The sequence below is a fragment of the Plutella xylostella genome, chromosome 24, assembly GCF_932276165.1.
Source record: "Plutella xylostella chromosome 24, ilPluXylo3.1, whole genome shotgun sequence".
NCBI lineage: Eukaryota > Metazoa > Arthropoda > Insecta > Lepidoptera > Plutellidae > Plutella > Plutella xylostella.
In genome coordinates, this window is record NC_064004.1 from 819,105 (window position 1) to 833,741 (window position 14,637).

The 14,637-nt window shown below is 37.7% G+C and overlaps 2 protein-coding genes across 2 annotated transcripts; both read right to left on the minus strand.

Moving 5' to 3' along the window:
- Positions 1–426: 426 nt before the first annotated feature.
- LOC119691922 (zinc finger protein 436) lies at positions 427–4,208 on the minus strand. The gene is made up of 5 exons (XM_048629705.1): positions 4,053–4,208; positions 3,410–3,545; positions 2,891–3,004; positions 2,267–2,491; positions 427–1,850 (listed from the first exon to the last, which is right to left on the minus strand). The coding sequence occupies exons 1-5, from the start codon at positions 4,206–4,208 to the stop codon at positions 739–741; spliced, it is 1,743 nt and encodes a 580-aa protein (XP_048485662.1). The 3' UTR covers positions 427–738.
- A 993-nt stretch (positions 4,209–5,201) lies between these two features.
- Positions 5,202–8,557, minus strand: LOC105398725 (zinc finger protein 91). The gene is made up of 5 exons (XM_048630012.1): positions 8,163–8,557; positions 7,627–7,753; positions 7,178–7,279; positions 6,670–6,888; positions 5,202–6,278 (listed from the first exon to the last, which is right to left on the minus strand). Exons 1-5 carry the CDS (start codon positions 8,328–8,330, stop codon positions 5,203–5,205), a joined length of 1,692 nt encoding a protein of 563 aa, XP_048485969.1. The 5' UTR covers positions 8,331–8,557; the 3' UTR covers position 5,202.
- Positions 8,558–14,637: the final 6,080 nt, after the last annotated feature.

The following is a 14,637-nucleotide window of genomic DNA, read 5'->3' on the forward strand; positions in this document are numbered from 1 at the left end:
AAATCGACATTTGACACTAAATGTAGATTTAATTAGTTGGTGAAAGGGGCCCTAGTTGTTAGTCGCCGACTGCCCAGTGTATATGGGTTTCATTCTATATATTATTATCAATGCAATAAACATGTACCTTATTTGTAAGTATCGAACGAATCATCACAATTTAATCTATTTATTAATTGTAAACAAAATATTATGTACTCTAAAGTTAATAAATTTTATTTAATCAAGTATCCAAGGTCCTTTTTACTGTAAATTTTGCCAATATTTTGCATGTGTGCAGGAAGTGGGTCTTATTATGTGAAGTACTGAAATTTTTAAATGCCTTTAATTGATAACAAGAAATATAGTTGTTAAAATCATCTTTATTCTTGATTATTGCACTAGGTAGATAAATAATAGTTGTATATTTAAAATACATCACTTATATAAATTAATAAAGTTATTGATTTAAATACTCACACAACACATAAATAATTGAGAGTCCAAAATGTATATGTATAGATCAACTGCTGTGGCCCAACGCCTACACTTTTAGGGGGGCTATTACCAAAAGAAACGGGCCCGGCCGGGAATAGAACCCGGAATCCACATCTATAAAGCAAGTAAGTTAATTGTCACATACCAAGTAGCGCCTCTAGTGGAGACTATCTCAAAGAATTGCCAAAATATAAATCGCTTTTTCTTTTTGCGCAAATTTTCAGTTGATTTTGAGGGTCCAAAGCCTCATCCAAGAGGTTTTCAAGAGGGGAATCCCTCGCCCATCTCGAAGCCTTCATGAGTCTTCATGTGACTTTTCAAACTACCGCTCTGTGTAAAAGTAGAATTGCACACATTACACTTGTACCGTCTATCGTTCGTGTGCGACCTTATGTGATCCTGTAGCGACTGTCGCCTCGGGTAGCTCTTGTCGCAATAATCGCATGTGTAATTTCTTTCCCCAGTGTGTGTGACTTTATGTTCTTTCAACTGCGACGGCGCGTAAAATCTTTGATCGCACACATCGCACTGATGCCTGCAAACTTGCAAATGGTATTTCCTAGTATGTTCTACCATCGTTTTCCGCACATCGAACACTTTGTCGCAAGATTGGCAAGCGAACTTTCTTTTATCCCCGTGGACGTTTATCAAATGTCTGTTCCTTTGAGCGTAAGACAGAAAACTTGCCTCGCATTTGTAGCAGTGAACTACTGGTCTCTTTTCATGAACTGTCGCAGTATGAAGCTGTCTACTGTAGTTAGACTTGAAATTCTTGCCGCAAATCTCACAAGGAAAGTTTGTGTCAACCTTTTTGTGCCCCCTTATATGCTGACATAAAGTGCTCTCCTCTATAAAACACGCTCCGCACATATCACACACGTACTTCCCGAAATGATCAGTCATGTGCTCTATGAGTTTGTCTATGAACGGAAACGAGCAGCCGCACTCCAAACAGTTCAAATTATCCATAGACAACTTAAACGTTAAAAACTCATTGGTATCAGCCGGGTATATAATCTTTTTATGTACCGTCGAAAGATGTTTCTTAAAGTCTTCTAAATTTGAAATCTTTTCGTTACAAAGTCTACAGTCAATTTGAGTTATATCTATTCGAGTAATCTTTTTCGCTTCCATGTGGTCCTCAAAATACTGAGGGTCGTGTTTGAGAGTGTGTATTCTGAGCTCGTTGCAGTCTGTGAATATATCCTTGCAATAATAACAGTAGTAGTTGCTGATGCGAGTCTTGAAGGGGCAGACGTAGGAGTTTTCGACGATGGTGACGGTGTTGTGGTGGAGCATTCGCTCTTGGCTCATTTTTTGGTTGGCTTTCTGTTTTAGGAGCTCCGCTTTTCTAGTTTTCGCTGTTATTGGTGCTGTGGACAAGGAGAACTTGTTAGTAAAGCAGAAGAATTTTGAGGAGAATAGATGCCACAAAATAAACATCATCATCATCCATTTATCGCACACTGTTGTGTATGAGTAGGCCTTTTTTGTGTAGATCAGGTTTTCCGGTCCTGAGCCGCCTAAGATTAACAAAATACGAACAAGATGGTATGTCACTTACAAAAACAAAGCAAAAAAACTGTCCGCATTTTGTTTACTGTGAAACCGTTTTGAATTCAATCTAACGACAACCATTCTATAAAGTCAGAAAGGTTCTAACCAAACTCATTTAAGAGTTCAGTGGTAGGAGTGGGGTGATATTTGCCGAGTCGATTCTTTTGCACTGACACTCCATTTAGTTCATATTAAAATGTAGTTTTCTGGAAGAATTGTAAGTTATATTTACCTATTGTGTCTGGTTCATTCAACTTCTGTTTGAGCATAGAGTTTAACTTCTCCATCCTCGTGACTAGTTCCTTTTTGATTTTCTGTCGCTGCGCCGGAGTGACCGCCTTCTTGGCGGATGAACGTTTTTTGATGGATTTCTTCTTGACTGAGATTTCTTCAGGAGGTTCCGTTGATGTTTCTTTGGTGATAGGGTCTTTGAGGGCGTCTTGTGAGGTTTGGTCTTCTGGAAAAATTGGTTTATGAAATGAACATATAAACAACAACATATTTATAGGTATGTAAAAACTTTAAAGGCTGTTATTCTATGTAAATGTATGTATGTGTAAGTACATACATAGATCTTTAAAACTACACAACAGATTTAGATAGAGTGATTTAAGAGGAAGGTTTATAATTATGTACTTTTTATTCTCACGAAAAATCCTTTTAAAGGGACACAAAGGTCGCGAGGATAGCTAGTAAATTAATAAAATAAGAAGTTCTCCTACAATCAAGGGTTGGCTGGAAGAAATTGCTTTTTGGCAAGTACTAACTACTTATTTCTAACTTATTTTTTTATAGCTATGTTTTGTATAGGTACAATAAAGTTTGTATAAATAAATAACAAGGAGATTTTACTCACCAGTCTCTGCATTGTCATCAACGAGGTCATCATAGTCAGGAGTGTCCACTCCGTCGTCCTCCATCGCCGCGTCTTCTGTCTTTACCTCTGTCTTTATTGCACATGCTTCATCCCCTGAAATAGCAGTAAATTATTGTATTAAGTATGAATATTAATTATAATCATATTAATTTGAGAATAGGGAATTTTATATATTAGAAAAATACAAATTCTTTTTAGCATATAATTTATAGAAAGAAACAAAAGCATATAGAAAGAAAGAAAGAAAAATCATATCCCATGTTTCCTTTTTCAATTAAACCACTTCACTCATAGATAAAGTGCATCAAAGTAGTGGGGGCCAGTTACGTCTGTGACTCTGTGCTAACTAAAGAATAAATATTTAAATAGCATTGTTTCTATGGTATTTCACTGACTAAAACCTATACAATTAAAATCTGTATTATTTTCTTTTGTAACCAATTGAATACAGTGACATTGAAGTTAAGTGAAGTCTCAATAAGTTAAGTAAAGGCTCACCGTCCCGCTGTATCTTGAGTAGGAAGGCCTCCTCGCACAGCAGCACCTGGTGGCGGAAGGCACTCGCCTCCCGGAGTCGTCCCACACACGGTGCACACACAAGCCGGTCGCGCTCCGAACCATCCATGTTGGAGAGCTGGGTAGGAAATAAAGGAAACAGTATTAGCTGAATAACCAGATGGCATAGTGGTTTGTAACTCTATAACTGTTGTGTAAGGGCCTTAAAACAACGTGACGGGTTGTGTTGGTGAGGGCAGACATTAAATTGGTTCTTGTCTTAGGCTGTTATTATTATTCAATTATTTATTGCCAATTATTAAATTGTACAAAGGCAAACTAAATGTCCAGCATTCTCCTCCAGTTAATCTTAGGCGATATGGAGAAAATGATAGGTAATGTGATAGACTGGGAGGAAAACATTAATTTTATGTTGCTGCTATGTGATATCTGCAACCTGCCTGCTAATCTTGGTGATTATTGCCACAGAACTCAAGTATTTATGGTGGCCCATGTCCTAGTGTACTATAACAGTGTGCATTTGTTTGTTTATGTTTATTGGACGCACCCTTGAATTAAATTTTAAGAGGCCAACTTTACTACAATTTAAAAGTGTTTCATATGAAAATTATTGAGAAATTCTTACCAAAAGCCCGAAGCAGTCCATGATCATGTCAGCATAGACTTCCTTCTTGCCCAGGTGTGTGTATTCAACGTTGAGAACTCGACATCTCTTCATGAACCCACAACAACGACACATTCCAGGGTCCACTATTGGACCTTTCGTCGTAACGGCACTCATGCTGTCAGCTGACTAACGAGCCTATTGTCATTAGCATTTAATTCAGCTTAAGATGCTTAAACTGCTGTATTAAAATGCATTTTTAAGTTAAATTACAAAAAAATCGGAAAACACTGGCTACGATATTGGCCGATTGACATTTTGAGTTTGACAGCTAACAAAGTACGTTCAAAAACGGCCACTAATGTTCGTCCAGAAGTTTTCTCTCTCAATCTCAATATCCAGAATGTTGTCCCGTGTCGAATAAGGTTTAAAGGTCTCAGCTATCAAGGGATCGTAACCGTGTCACCTTTCACCTCGCCGTCAACCTTATTTAAGCACGTCCCCTCGACTACGGCTAGGGGACGCCTCCCGGCCGTCTCCGACCGCAGGTGGATGGCAAGTTGTTACGGCCTTACTACGAGCGTTGGGGTCTATGGCCGGCGCATTAGATTTACATAATATGTACCTATGTCATCGAGGGCGAGGACGAAGAGACGTAAGCAAGAATACGGATACGTAAGCGAGGCGACGACGGCTATCCGTAAGCGCGGCGACGGATAGCGGTAAGCGCAACTTTCACGAGCTTGTCCCAAGGCGAGGCGATTACGTTACGATTCCCATAAGTGCGTTGCAGTAAGGAGTTATAAGTACTTGAACAATACTGAACGGTTCGAGTTGATACGCTTAGTTCCTTTTCCGAGTTGATAGGTATATGTGCTGTTATGGAATGGATTGAACCCTATCTTCTATGCTTACATGAAAAATCCGAGCAACTTACTTCATTCTTCTGGATTTCTATACTTACTTATAGTCCTGCCTGTTCTTTCAGCGTAAACTAAAATATTCTATGGAGTAGTAGGTATGTAAATAAAGTTATATAAATGCCAGTAGTTATCACAGAATAGTTGGCCAGGTAAAACATGATGCTATGTATAAATACAATAATATAATATTTCATTATTAAAATCTATGTTACAATAAAATGTAATAATAATGTCAGTAAATAAGATTTCTAATTAAAAACCGGATCAGCGAATCCTGGATGATGACTCTTCATATGACTTCTCAAGCTCCCGTTCTGTGTAAATGTAGAATTGCATATATCGCACTTGTATCGCCTATCATTCGTGTGTGTCCGTATGTGCTCTTTTAGCGTTTTCAATCTCGGATAGCTTTTATCGCAAAATTCACATCTGAAATTCCTTTCCCCAGTGTGGGTTACCATGTGCTCTTTTAACCTTGAAGGCAGGTAAAATTTTTGATCGCACAAATCACACTGATGTCGAAACACCTTCAAATGATTCCTTCTATTGTGTTCCATGAGTGTTTTCCTTCGATTATAAACCTTATCACAAAGCTTACAAGGAAACGTTCTGGTATCCCCGTGCGCCTCTATCAGATGTTTGTTGAGCATAGCGTAGGACAAGAAACTCTGATCGCACTTGTAACAATCAACCGTTGGCCGCTTTTCATGCACTGTAGCCACATGCAAAACCATACTATATTTCGATTTCAGATTCTTGCCACAAACTTCACACGGGAATGAGGTTTCTTTCTTAGCATTGTGCTTACGCATATGTGTTAGTAACGAGTTTTCCTCCAAAAAACAAGCACCGCAACTGTCACAAGTAAAAGTCCCGAAGTGCTCAGCCATGTGTTTCGTCAACAAGTCGAAATACGGAAATACATCTTCGCACTCCGTACACTTCAAGTCATTCCTCGTTAGTTTGAACTTTAAAAACTCGTTGTCTACATCTTTGTGTATCTCTTTACCGTGTGCAGCGGCCACATGCGTTTTAAAAGTGTTTAAATCGCTAATTTTCTCCGGACACAGTCTACAATCTATTCTTGTAACGTCTATTTTGGGTAGCTTCTTACTTAGCAACATGTTTGGGAAGTCCTTAGGATCATGAGTTAAGGTGTGTTCTCTCAGTTCGTTTGGGTCTAGATACAGGTCTCTGCAGTAGAAACAGTAGTAGTTGCTGACTCGATTGAGGAAAGGACAGACATAGGAGTTGGTCACGATGGTGACTGCGTTGATGAAAACTTTGCTCTCCGAGTCTAATGTGGTTTGTTGGGTTTGCAGCTCTGAAAAAGAAAGAAAAGTTGTTATGAGGGTTTTAGCAGTGATTACACATACATACATATAACATACATTTGATGTATTAATAGCATTTGACAAAGTTGTAATGTTTTGCCTTAAAAAGTTTAGAGAAAAAAATAATTATAAAAGTATTTTCCCAATAACTGTGAGAACAAAGGGAACTTTAAAAGTAAGCGTCCTGCTATCGGTATCGTACCTATCGCACCAAAATGATTGTCATAAATGTATAGAGAAACAGCGTCCACACTTATTATTAAAATTAAGTGGACACACTTGTGTGAATTTCTATATTAATATTGAATGGGATGCTTCCATTGCATACGATGCCGAACGAAAGGTTACCATTAAAAGAAAAATAATAACATTTAATCTTACCAGTTTCAGGAGTCCCGTACAAATCCTTTAATTTCACTTTAGTTTTCTTGATCTCATTCTGTAGCTTCTTTTTCATCTGCTGGTGTTTTTTTGTTCCTTCATTCATTTGTTTTGTTTTACTTCTTGTTTCCCGTGTTTTTGTTTTCTTGACTAGTTTCGCCTTTCCCACTTTACTTGGTTTCTTGTTTTTAATTTCGTCATCTTTTGTGTCTTCAACATCTAAAAACGATAAAATGGTAAATATACATTTTTGGCATATACAAGTCGAGAGGAAATGGCTGTGTTACAACCAATATTTGCTGAGGAACCATGCTTTAATAAGTGTAGACTACTGCAATAGTTGAATTACCATTCAGTTATTATAATGATTGATTTTAATGCATGGGAACTAGTTTAACTACATACAGGATGGGATGCAATGTCTTAAACTCTAAACACGTTTTGCTTTGTACTCCCACTTGTCATTCAAATAATTTCTTAAACTGCAAGTGTTATAGCATGCATTTACCATCGTGGTCAGCAGTGTCCATGTAGTCTGCATCCTGCGAGTCGTCATCACTGTGCAGCGGCTCTGGCTTCACGTGCACCTCCACCATTATTTTGTGGTTCTCTGGAATTGTGAATAAAAATTGTCAAGAGAAATAATGTTTTTTCTGCTTTAAACTGTTTTCAGACTATCAACATGAAATAATTAAAAGCCAAGGTTACATTTCCACATTCTTTCAAAAGCAGATTTTCACATAATTCGGCGTGCAGTAAGCAGACACCCTGGACCAACACATAGGCTACTTTTTATCCCAGAATTCCTACAGGAAAACATTACAACACCAAACGTTTATATTTGGGAAACTCAAACTAATTTACAAAATGAGTAGCATCTAAACTAAAATATGTTAAAAACTCTCCACCTCTAATTTTACACTCACAAGCAGCCACTAGACTACAACTAATAATCACCATTCTTGGCCTGTATCAGCGCATCCTCCCAATAAAGCACCTGCTTGCGGAACGCGAGCGCATCACGGAGCCGGGACACGCACACCGCACAGATACACAACTCCTTCTCCTCGTCCAGGCAGGATAGCTGGAATGTATGGAATTGTAAATCGTTAAATAGTACTCTAAGACATAATAAATGCACATTGGTTCACCAGAATAGATGAGGTGCATGAATATTTGAAAATGCCTTTTGTAAGAGAGTTTTTGAATGAGTACAATGCACTGAGGGTATACTTCTAGAATCTAGATTTGCAGGTTTCCTCAAAAAACACTACACTAAAACACATAAAGCACATCTAGATATGTGAACCCAGTACCCTGGTTCAATTTATGTATATTATGAATTATTACCAACCCGCAGTGGACCAGCGTGGTGGGAAATGATCCAAGCTTAGGGAGGCAGTTTAGACCAAGGTTCCATTCGAGAGAGCCAGATGCAGGTACTTCCACCCCACAGAGAATAGAAAGCCCATAGAAAGCCATGTAGTACTCACAAGAATGCCATAGCAGTCAGTCATCATTTCCGAGTAGACCTCCTTGGTCCCCATCCACTCGTACTGGCCGGTTATAAGTCTACACTTCTTTATTGATCGGCAACATCTACACAGGCCCATTTCTATGACTGGGCTTTTGGGTTTTTCACTGTCTTTTGTAGCCGCCATTATTGCTATGTACCTTTACCACTATTAAATCTTGTTGAAATCTCGTTACGGGGCTAGAAACCCATTATTTTGCTCAGAAAACATTTAGTTCGTGATTTCGCGTCCAGTCAATCTTGCAAATGGCTGGCTGGTGTAATTATAAAGACATGATTCTAAATTCAGCAGCTGTTTAACGTTTGTAAAAGATGTGCGCGACTAGTACTGAATGCTCCAACGGTGTCACAACGTTTTGGTAGTAAATTTTGTTTTATTTATGACATTTGGAGTTTGCGTTTCGTTTTTGGTAGATTCATAGTTATGTATGTACAAAAGATCTTGTATTCTGCTGATTTGTTGGCTTCAACCCATGGAAGTAATAAGTACTGTTGTACGTAAGTACTTATTACTTCCATGCTTCCACTTTCCGCCAGAAAAGTTTTAGCATTTGCTACTTCTTCTTCTTCTATAGCCGTCTCCTAGCGGAGGTTGGCAATAATCCTGCTGATTTCCGTCTTGGAGGCCGCGCTTGGTACCACTCTGGTATAGATTTTGTAGCCATGATTGGCCTCCCAGGCCTCTTCCTCTTTGTTAGTTACTTACACTTCTACATTCTAGGTTATTGGGAGGTGAGAACGTGAAACGTTGCAGTTTTGAGAAAACGCATTCAAACGGAAGTTATGATTTTTTCAATTTGCAGCGCTAGTAAAGTTTGTTGTTAGGTTGAACCTTTAATAGAATCGAGTAGTGATGTAACGAATATTCGCATTCGCATTCGCATTCGCAAAAATTTGTGCGAATGTTTTGCGAATGTCAGTATTAATGAGCCGTTTTCCTTGACAGCTGTCAGTTGAGCTTTTGTTTAAGCCGATAGATGGCGTGAAAACGCAGTGTACCAACTGTCAAAAATTACATAGAGAGCAAAGAGTACTAAACTCAGAATAAGAACTCACTAGTCACACAACGGGAGAGCATCATAGCGTTGATATAAAGATTGATTCAGTTCACTGCTCTCTCGGCTCAAAACTATTAAAGGACAAGACATTTAAGAATGAATTTAAAGTGGTACATCAGAATATTCAGAGTCTTTCTTCTAAATTGTTAGAAATAGAACTATTTTCGGAAAAATTTAACATTGATTGTTTATGTATCACAGAACATTGGTTAGACGAGAATAAAATGATGTTCCAATTGAAAAATTACAAACTTATAAGCTGTTTTAACAGAAAGTGCAACGAGCATGGCGGGTCACTTATATTTCTTAAAGAAAATTGTAAATGTAAAGAACGAAAGGACATAGTAGCTCTTTCTGTTAAACACCATATAGAAATTTCATGTGCAGAGCTAAACAAGTATATAATAGTATGTACCTACAGGCCACCTACTGGTGATTTCATTACCTTTGAGACTGTCATGGAGGATGTTCTAAGGTTAGCTTCCAATAGTAAAAAGGAAGTAATAGTGTGTGGTGACTTTAATGTTGACCTATTAGGTGACTCTCCTAATATGTCGAAATTACTGTTACTTTTTAAATCATTTAATCTTTTTAATGTCTTTCTGGAACCAACTAGGATTACATCCACGTCGGCCACTTGTCTAGATAACATATTTTGTAACTGTGAGTTTAAAGACAGTAGTGTGATAAATTGTCTGAGGTCAGACCACAGTGGGCAGACCATTACCTTAGTAAACACTGACAAGAAAAATAAAACTAAGGTTAGATGCAGACCGATTACTACAAAGAAAATTGACAATTACTTGAAGAAACTAGACGAAAAACTTCCGAGGGTTAAAGTAGATTGCAATTCTAATGAGATGTATACTAACTTATTTAAGATAATAGCTGATGAGTTTGAGAGTAATTTTGAAACGAAGGAAGTTTTGATAGACAATAAAATTAAATTTTGTGACTGGGCTACAGATGGTATTCGCAAAAGCAGGGCGACATTATATGATCTGTATGAGATGAAAACATTCATACTCCGCCCTGACTTTCAATCTTATGTGAAGAAATATAGCAAAATGTACAAATGTGTCTGTCACTGTGCGAAGACAATTTTTATTAATAACAAGATTAAAGACTCGGCTAACAAATCTAAGGCCATTTGGAATATTATTAATAACGAAACGGGGAAGAATCGAACACGCGAGACTAATTTATCTTTAAAGGTAGGCAATGACATAATAACATCAAATGACGAGGTGGCGAGAGTTTTTGAAGAGTTTTTTACGAACATTCCTTTAGAGACTACTTGCAACCTAGATTCTTCAGCTACATTAGCTGAAACCCTGATGAAGGAGAACGCACCTTCAACCGATAAGGAATTTAAATTCAGATATATAAATACATTAACTATTATAAAAACATTTAAGTCCTTAAATATGAAGAAAACTGAAGACTTGTGGGGAATGTCAGTTAAATTTGTTCTTTCTATTATTAATAAAATCGCCCCAATTTTGGCTAACATTTTTAATAAATGTATCGCTGAAGGTGTGTTCCCAGATCTTATGAAATTGAGTAAAATTATACCTCTGTTCAAGAGTGGGGATATGGAGGACCCTGCAAATTTCAGGCCTGTCTCGGTTCTTCCAGTTTTGAGTAAAATATTTGAGAGGATCATACTCAGTCAGATGCTTTTGCATTTCAATGAAGCTCGACTGTTTCATAGCCAGCAGTATGGTTTTACAAAAGGCAAATCAACAACCGATGCCGGTACTGCGTTAATTAAGCACATATTTGACGCCTGGGAAGACCATCACGATGCTATTGGAGTCTTCTGTGATCTGTCGAAGGCGTTTGATTGTGTGGACCATCAGACTTTAATTTCGAAACTGAGATACTATGGAATAGGAGGAAAGGCTTTAGATTTGATAGCTTCATATTTAGACAAGAGGCAACAAAGGGTCGATATTAATAATACTAAATCACAGGGGGCTCATGTAAAGATAGGCGTCCCTCAAGGATCTATTCTAGGACCATTTTTATTCCTCATTTATATTAATGACTTGCCTTTTATGGTTGAAAAATTGACTAATATAGTTTTATTTGCTGACGATACTTCTTTGCTTTTTAAAGTTAAAAGAAGTGAAAATATTTTTTATGAAATTAATTCTATTCTATCTGACATACACGATTGGTTTACCGTAAATAATCTTTTATTGAATTCTAAGAAAACGAAATGTATTAAATTTACACTGCCGAATGTTAGACAATGCGATACTAACATTATTCTAGATGGGAATAAATTGGACCTAGTTAATGATACTGTCTTTCTTGGTATGACTATAGATTCAAAGTTACAATGGGGACCTCACATTGCCAAATTGGCTGGAAGGTTGAGCTCGGCAGCTTTTGCTGTACGGAAAATTAGACAACTGACCGACGTTGAAACCACCAGATTAGTTTACTTTAGTTATTTCCACAGCTTATTGTCGTATGGAATTTTGCTTTGGGGTAGAGCCGCTGATATTGAGACTATATTTGTATTACAGAAAAGAGCCATCCGCTCTATATACAAACTTGGTTCCAGGGATTCATTGAGAGAACTATTTAAAGAAATTAACATCCTTACAGTTCCATGTCAGTTCATTTTTTCCAATTTAATGTATGTACGAAAGAATATTTCAACTTTTGATACAATTGGCAGTAATCATGACATTAATACTAGGAACAAGCATAAGCTGGCTTTTCCAGCGATGCGTCTGGCGAAAGTTAATAAATCGTTTTTAGGGTACTGTATTAGATTTTATAATAAGCTTCCAGCAGAAGTTGCTCAAATGCCAGAGAATAAGTTTAAGTGTTACATTAAAGAGAAACTCAGTAAAAAAGCTTATTATAGAATTGATGATTACTTAGAGGACGTTAATGCATGGCTGTGATAAGTAGTTAGCTCTGCTCATATTATTATAATAATAATAATTAAGCTTATATGTATTGTATACCAACTAGTTTTAAGTCTTTTTTTGAAAAGATGGCTCAGGAGTTTCTTGCCTCCGTTCTTCTCCTTAGACAGAAAGAGCCCCCCCTTATCCGAACGGAGAGTAATTTGTAAAAATTGACGTTCATCAGAAAATTTTATATTTGTACGATGAATAAAAAATTTTGACTTTGACTTTGACTTTGACTTAGTTGTGATTAAATGTCGGGTGGTAGCGCGAGTCATCCTTCCGAGGCTCAGACTGCATGTGGCTTGGGATAGTGCTAAGTATTCTGAAGCTGAAGCAACAGTGACATCGACATCATGGAGAAAATAATACTACAATTCTACCTACCTACGTCACTTTCACATTTCGTTAGCCTCACAGAATAACATATTGTGATCTGAGTGTGTTCTGAGGGTTTGAAAGTTGGTACAACCCCAGACAACGCCATCTATTTCTCCAAAAAGGAACTTTTTTTTTTTAACAAACGCCTCATTAGAAAAAAAACAATTTGAAAATAATTGTAATTTGTAAATTGTTTGTTGTTATTTATAACCTTTTTATAAGTTACCTTCTTAATGACATTTTAGGTCTTTACTTTATCATTTGGTATTGGTATTACATATTTATAATGATGAATCTTTCGAGTTCGAATCCGCTCGGCAAATCTCGGAACAAAATTGAGACTGAGTTCCGATCAAGTTCCGATACGCACTGAAGTCGTGTTCAGTGTCACTGTCAGCCTTATTATTATATTTTGTGAGAACTGTTAAGGAGTCTACACACCAAACCCGCCGACACAGCCCGGCGGCTTGGTGTCGGCGACCCAAACCCGCCAACCCGCCAACATGTGTCATGGGGCTGTGTCGGTGAGGTCGGCGGCAAGAAATCAGTACAACTTTTTTAGTACTTGCACGCGCGGGTACGAGTCGCCGACATGATTCTTGAAACAAAGTCGCCGACACCAAGCCGCCGGGCTGTGTCGGCGGGTCGGCGGGTTTGGTGTGTAGACTCCTTTACACACTCAGAAACCGTACCGCACAATCTGTCGTAACAGTTACGGGGCTAAATAAAGTGTCATCATCATCATCATCATGACCCATCACGTCCTCACTGCTGGGGCACGGGTCTCCTTCCAATGAAGGAAGGGGTTTAGTTAGGTCTAGTCCACCACGCTGTCCTAGTGCGGGTTTGTGGACCCCAACACAAGCAAGCTTGAGCTGAGAAAGTTGTCGGGTACCAAGTGGGCAACCCGACGGTCAGATATTTTCAAGCTGCCCGAAGGCCTCTGACAAGGCTTAATGACTGCTGCCGAAGCAGCAACCGGGACCCACGGCTTGACGTGCCGTCCGAAGCAAGGAAGCGCCCAGAAAAAAAACCTCTTGAAATTGGTCACACATCCGACTGACCGTGCTATGTGTTGCTTAACCTCAGTTATCAGTTATGATCACTGAAGCTAGCTCGACTACGGACTACAAAAAGTGTAACTACTTTACAAAAAAAAACTGCGTCTAGTATTGGCTAGTCCGTTTCGGAATGCGCCTAGAACAGCATACCATACAAATGGCGCCAAATTTGAACACCAACTGAATATTCGCATTCGCATTCGCGAATGTTCAAAAACACACATTCGTTACATCACTAGAATCGAGTAGGTAGACCTTAGGTAGACCATGTAGTTGGTCTATGAGGTAGACACACATGGCTGTGATGATATTTCGTAAGGTAATAAAATAATTGAAACCACTTGTATTAAAGTTTGCATATAATAATAATTTACTTTAAATATATTTTACGCTATGTTTAATAAAAAATACTGATTAATAAGATCTAAACAATGACATTGCGATGTTCTAATTATTGCTTACATCTAATGAGAATTCGTTATTATAATCTATAAATACTTTTATAAAATAACTAACCCATAATTTAATAATTAATAGTTACTTATTCATAAAATACAATTGTATATTACTAACATTAATGGAATATTTACAATCATAAAGTAAAAGAGAAAACACTTTTATCAAAATTAAAATGCACATTTCACATTTGAGTAATATATGAGATTCAAGTAAATTGCTTATCATTATTCGTAATCTCAGCTTCTAACAATATTTTTTAAAAACGTATAACCACAATATCTTTTTCTTCTAGTGCCTCTCCACTACTGGAGGTTGGCGGTCAGCTCTGCATATTCCACAATATGAGGCTTTTAAATACCTTGAAACATGGTTTAAACTATTTTGTGATATTACTGGCTACATTATATTCTCACTGGGCAACAGTTTTCCATGGAGTATTTCTTACAAATATTAAAGCCGGGTTTTCAGGATAACAGTATATTACATGTTCAGTCCGAGTGTGCGTCAAAATAGCAGAACCAACTCTGGTTTTCGATTTTTATATA

Bases quoted from the DNA above. Each gene is read 5' to 3' on its own strand.
- LOC119691922 (XM_048629705.1), bottom strand. From the start codon at position 4,208: ATGAGTGCCGTTACGACGAAAGGTCCAATAGTGGACCCTGGAATGTGT. The intron at 3,546-4,052 runs GTAAGAATTTCT...TTTCCTACCCAG, and splicing joins TGGACTGCTTCGGGCTTTTG to CTCTCCAACATGGATGGTTC. The intron at 2,492-2,890 runs GTGAGTAAAATC...CAATTTTTCCAG, and splicing joins TGATGACAATGCAGAGACTG to AAGACCAAACCTCACAAGAC.
- LOC105398725 (XM_048630012.1), bottom strand. From the start codon at position 8,330: ATGGCGGCTACAAAAGACAGTGAAAAACCCAAAAGCCCAGTCATAGAA. The intron at 7,754-8,162 runs GTGAGTACTACA...CATACATTCCAG, and splicing joins CTGACTGCTATGGCATTCTT to CTATCCTGCCTGGACGAGGA. The intron at 6,889-7,177 runs GTAAATGCATGC...TATCGTTTTTAG, and splicing joins GGACACTGCTGACCACGATG to ATGTTGAAGACACAAAAGAT.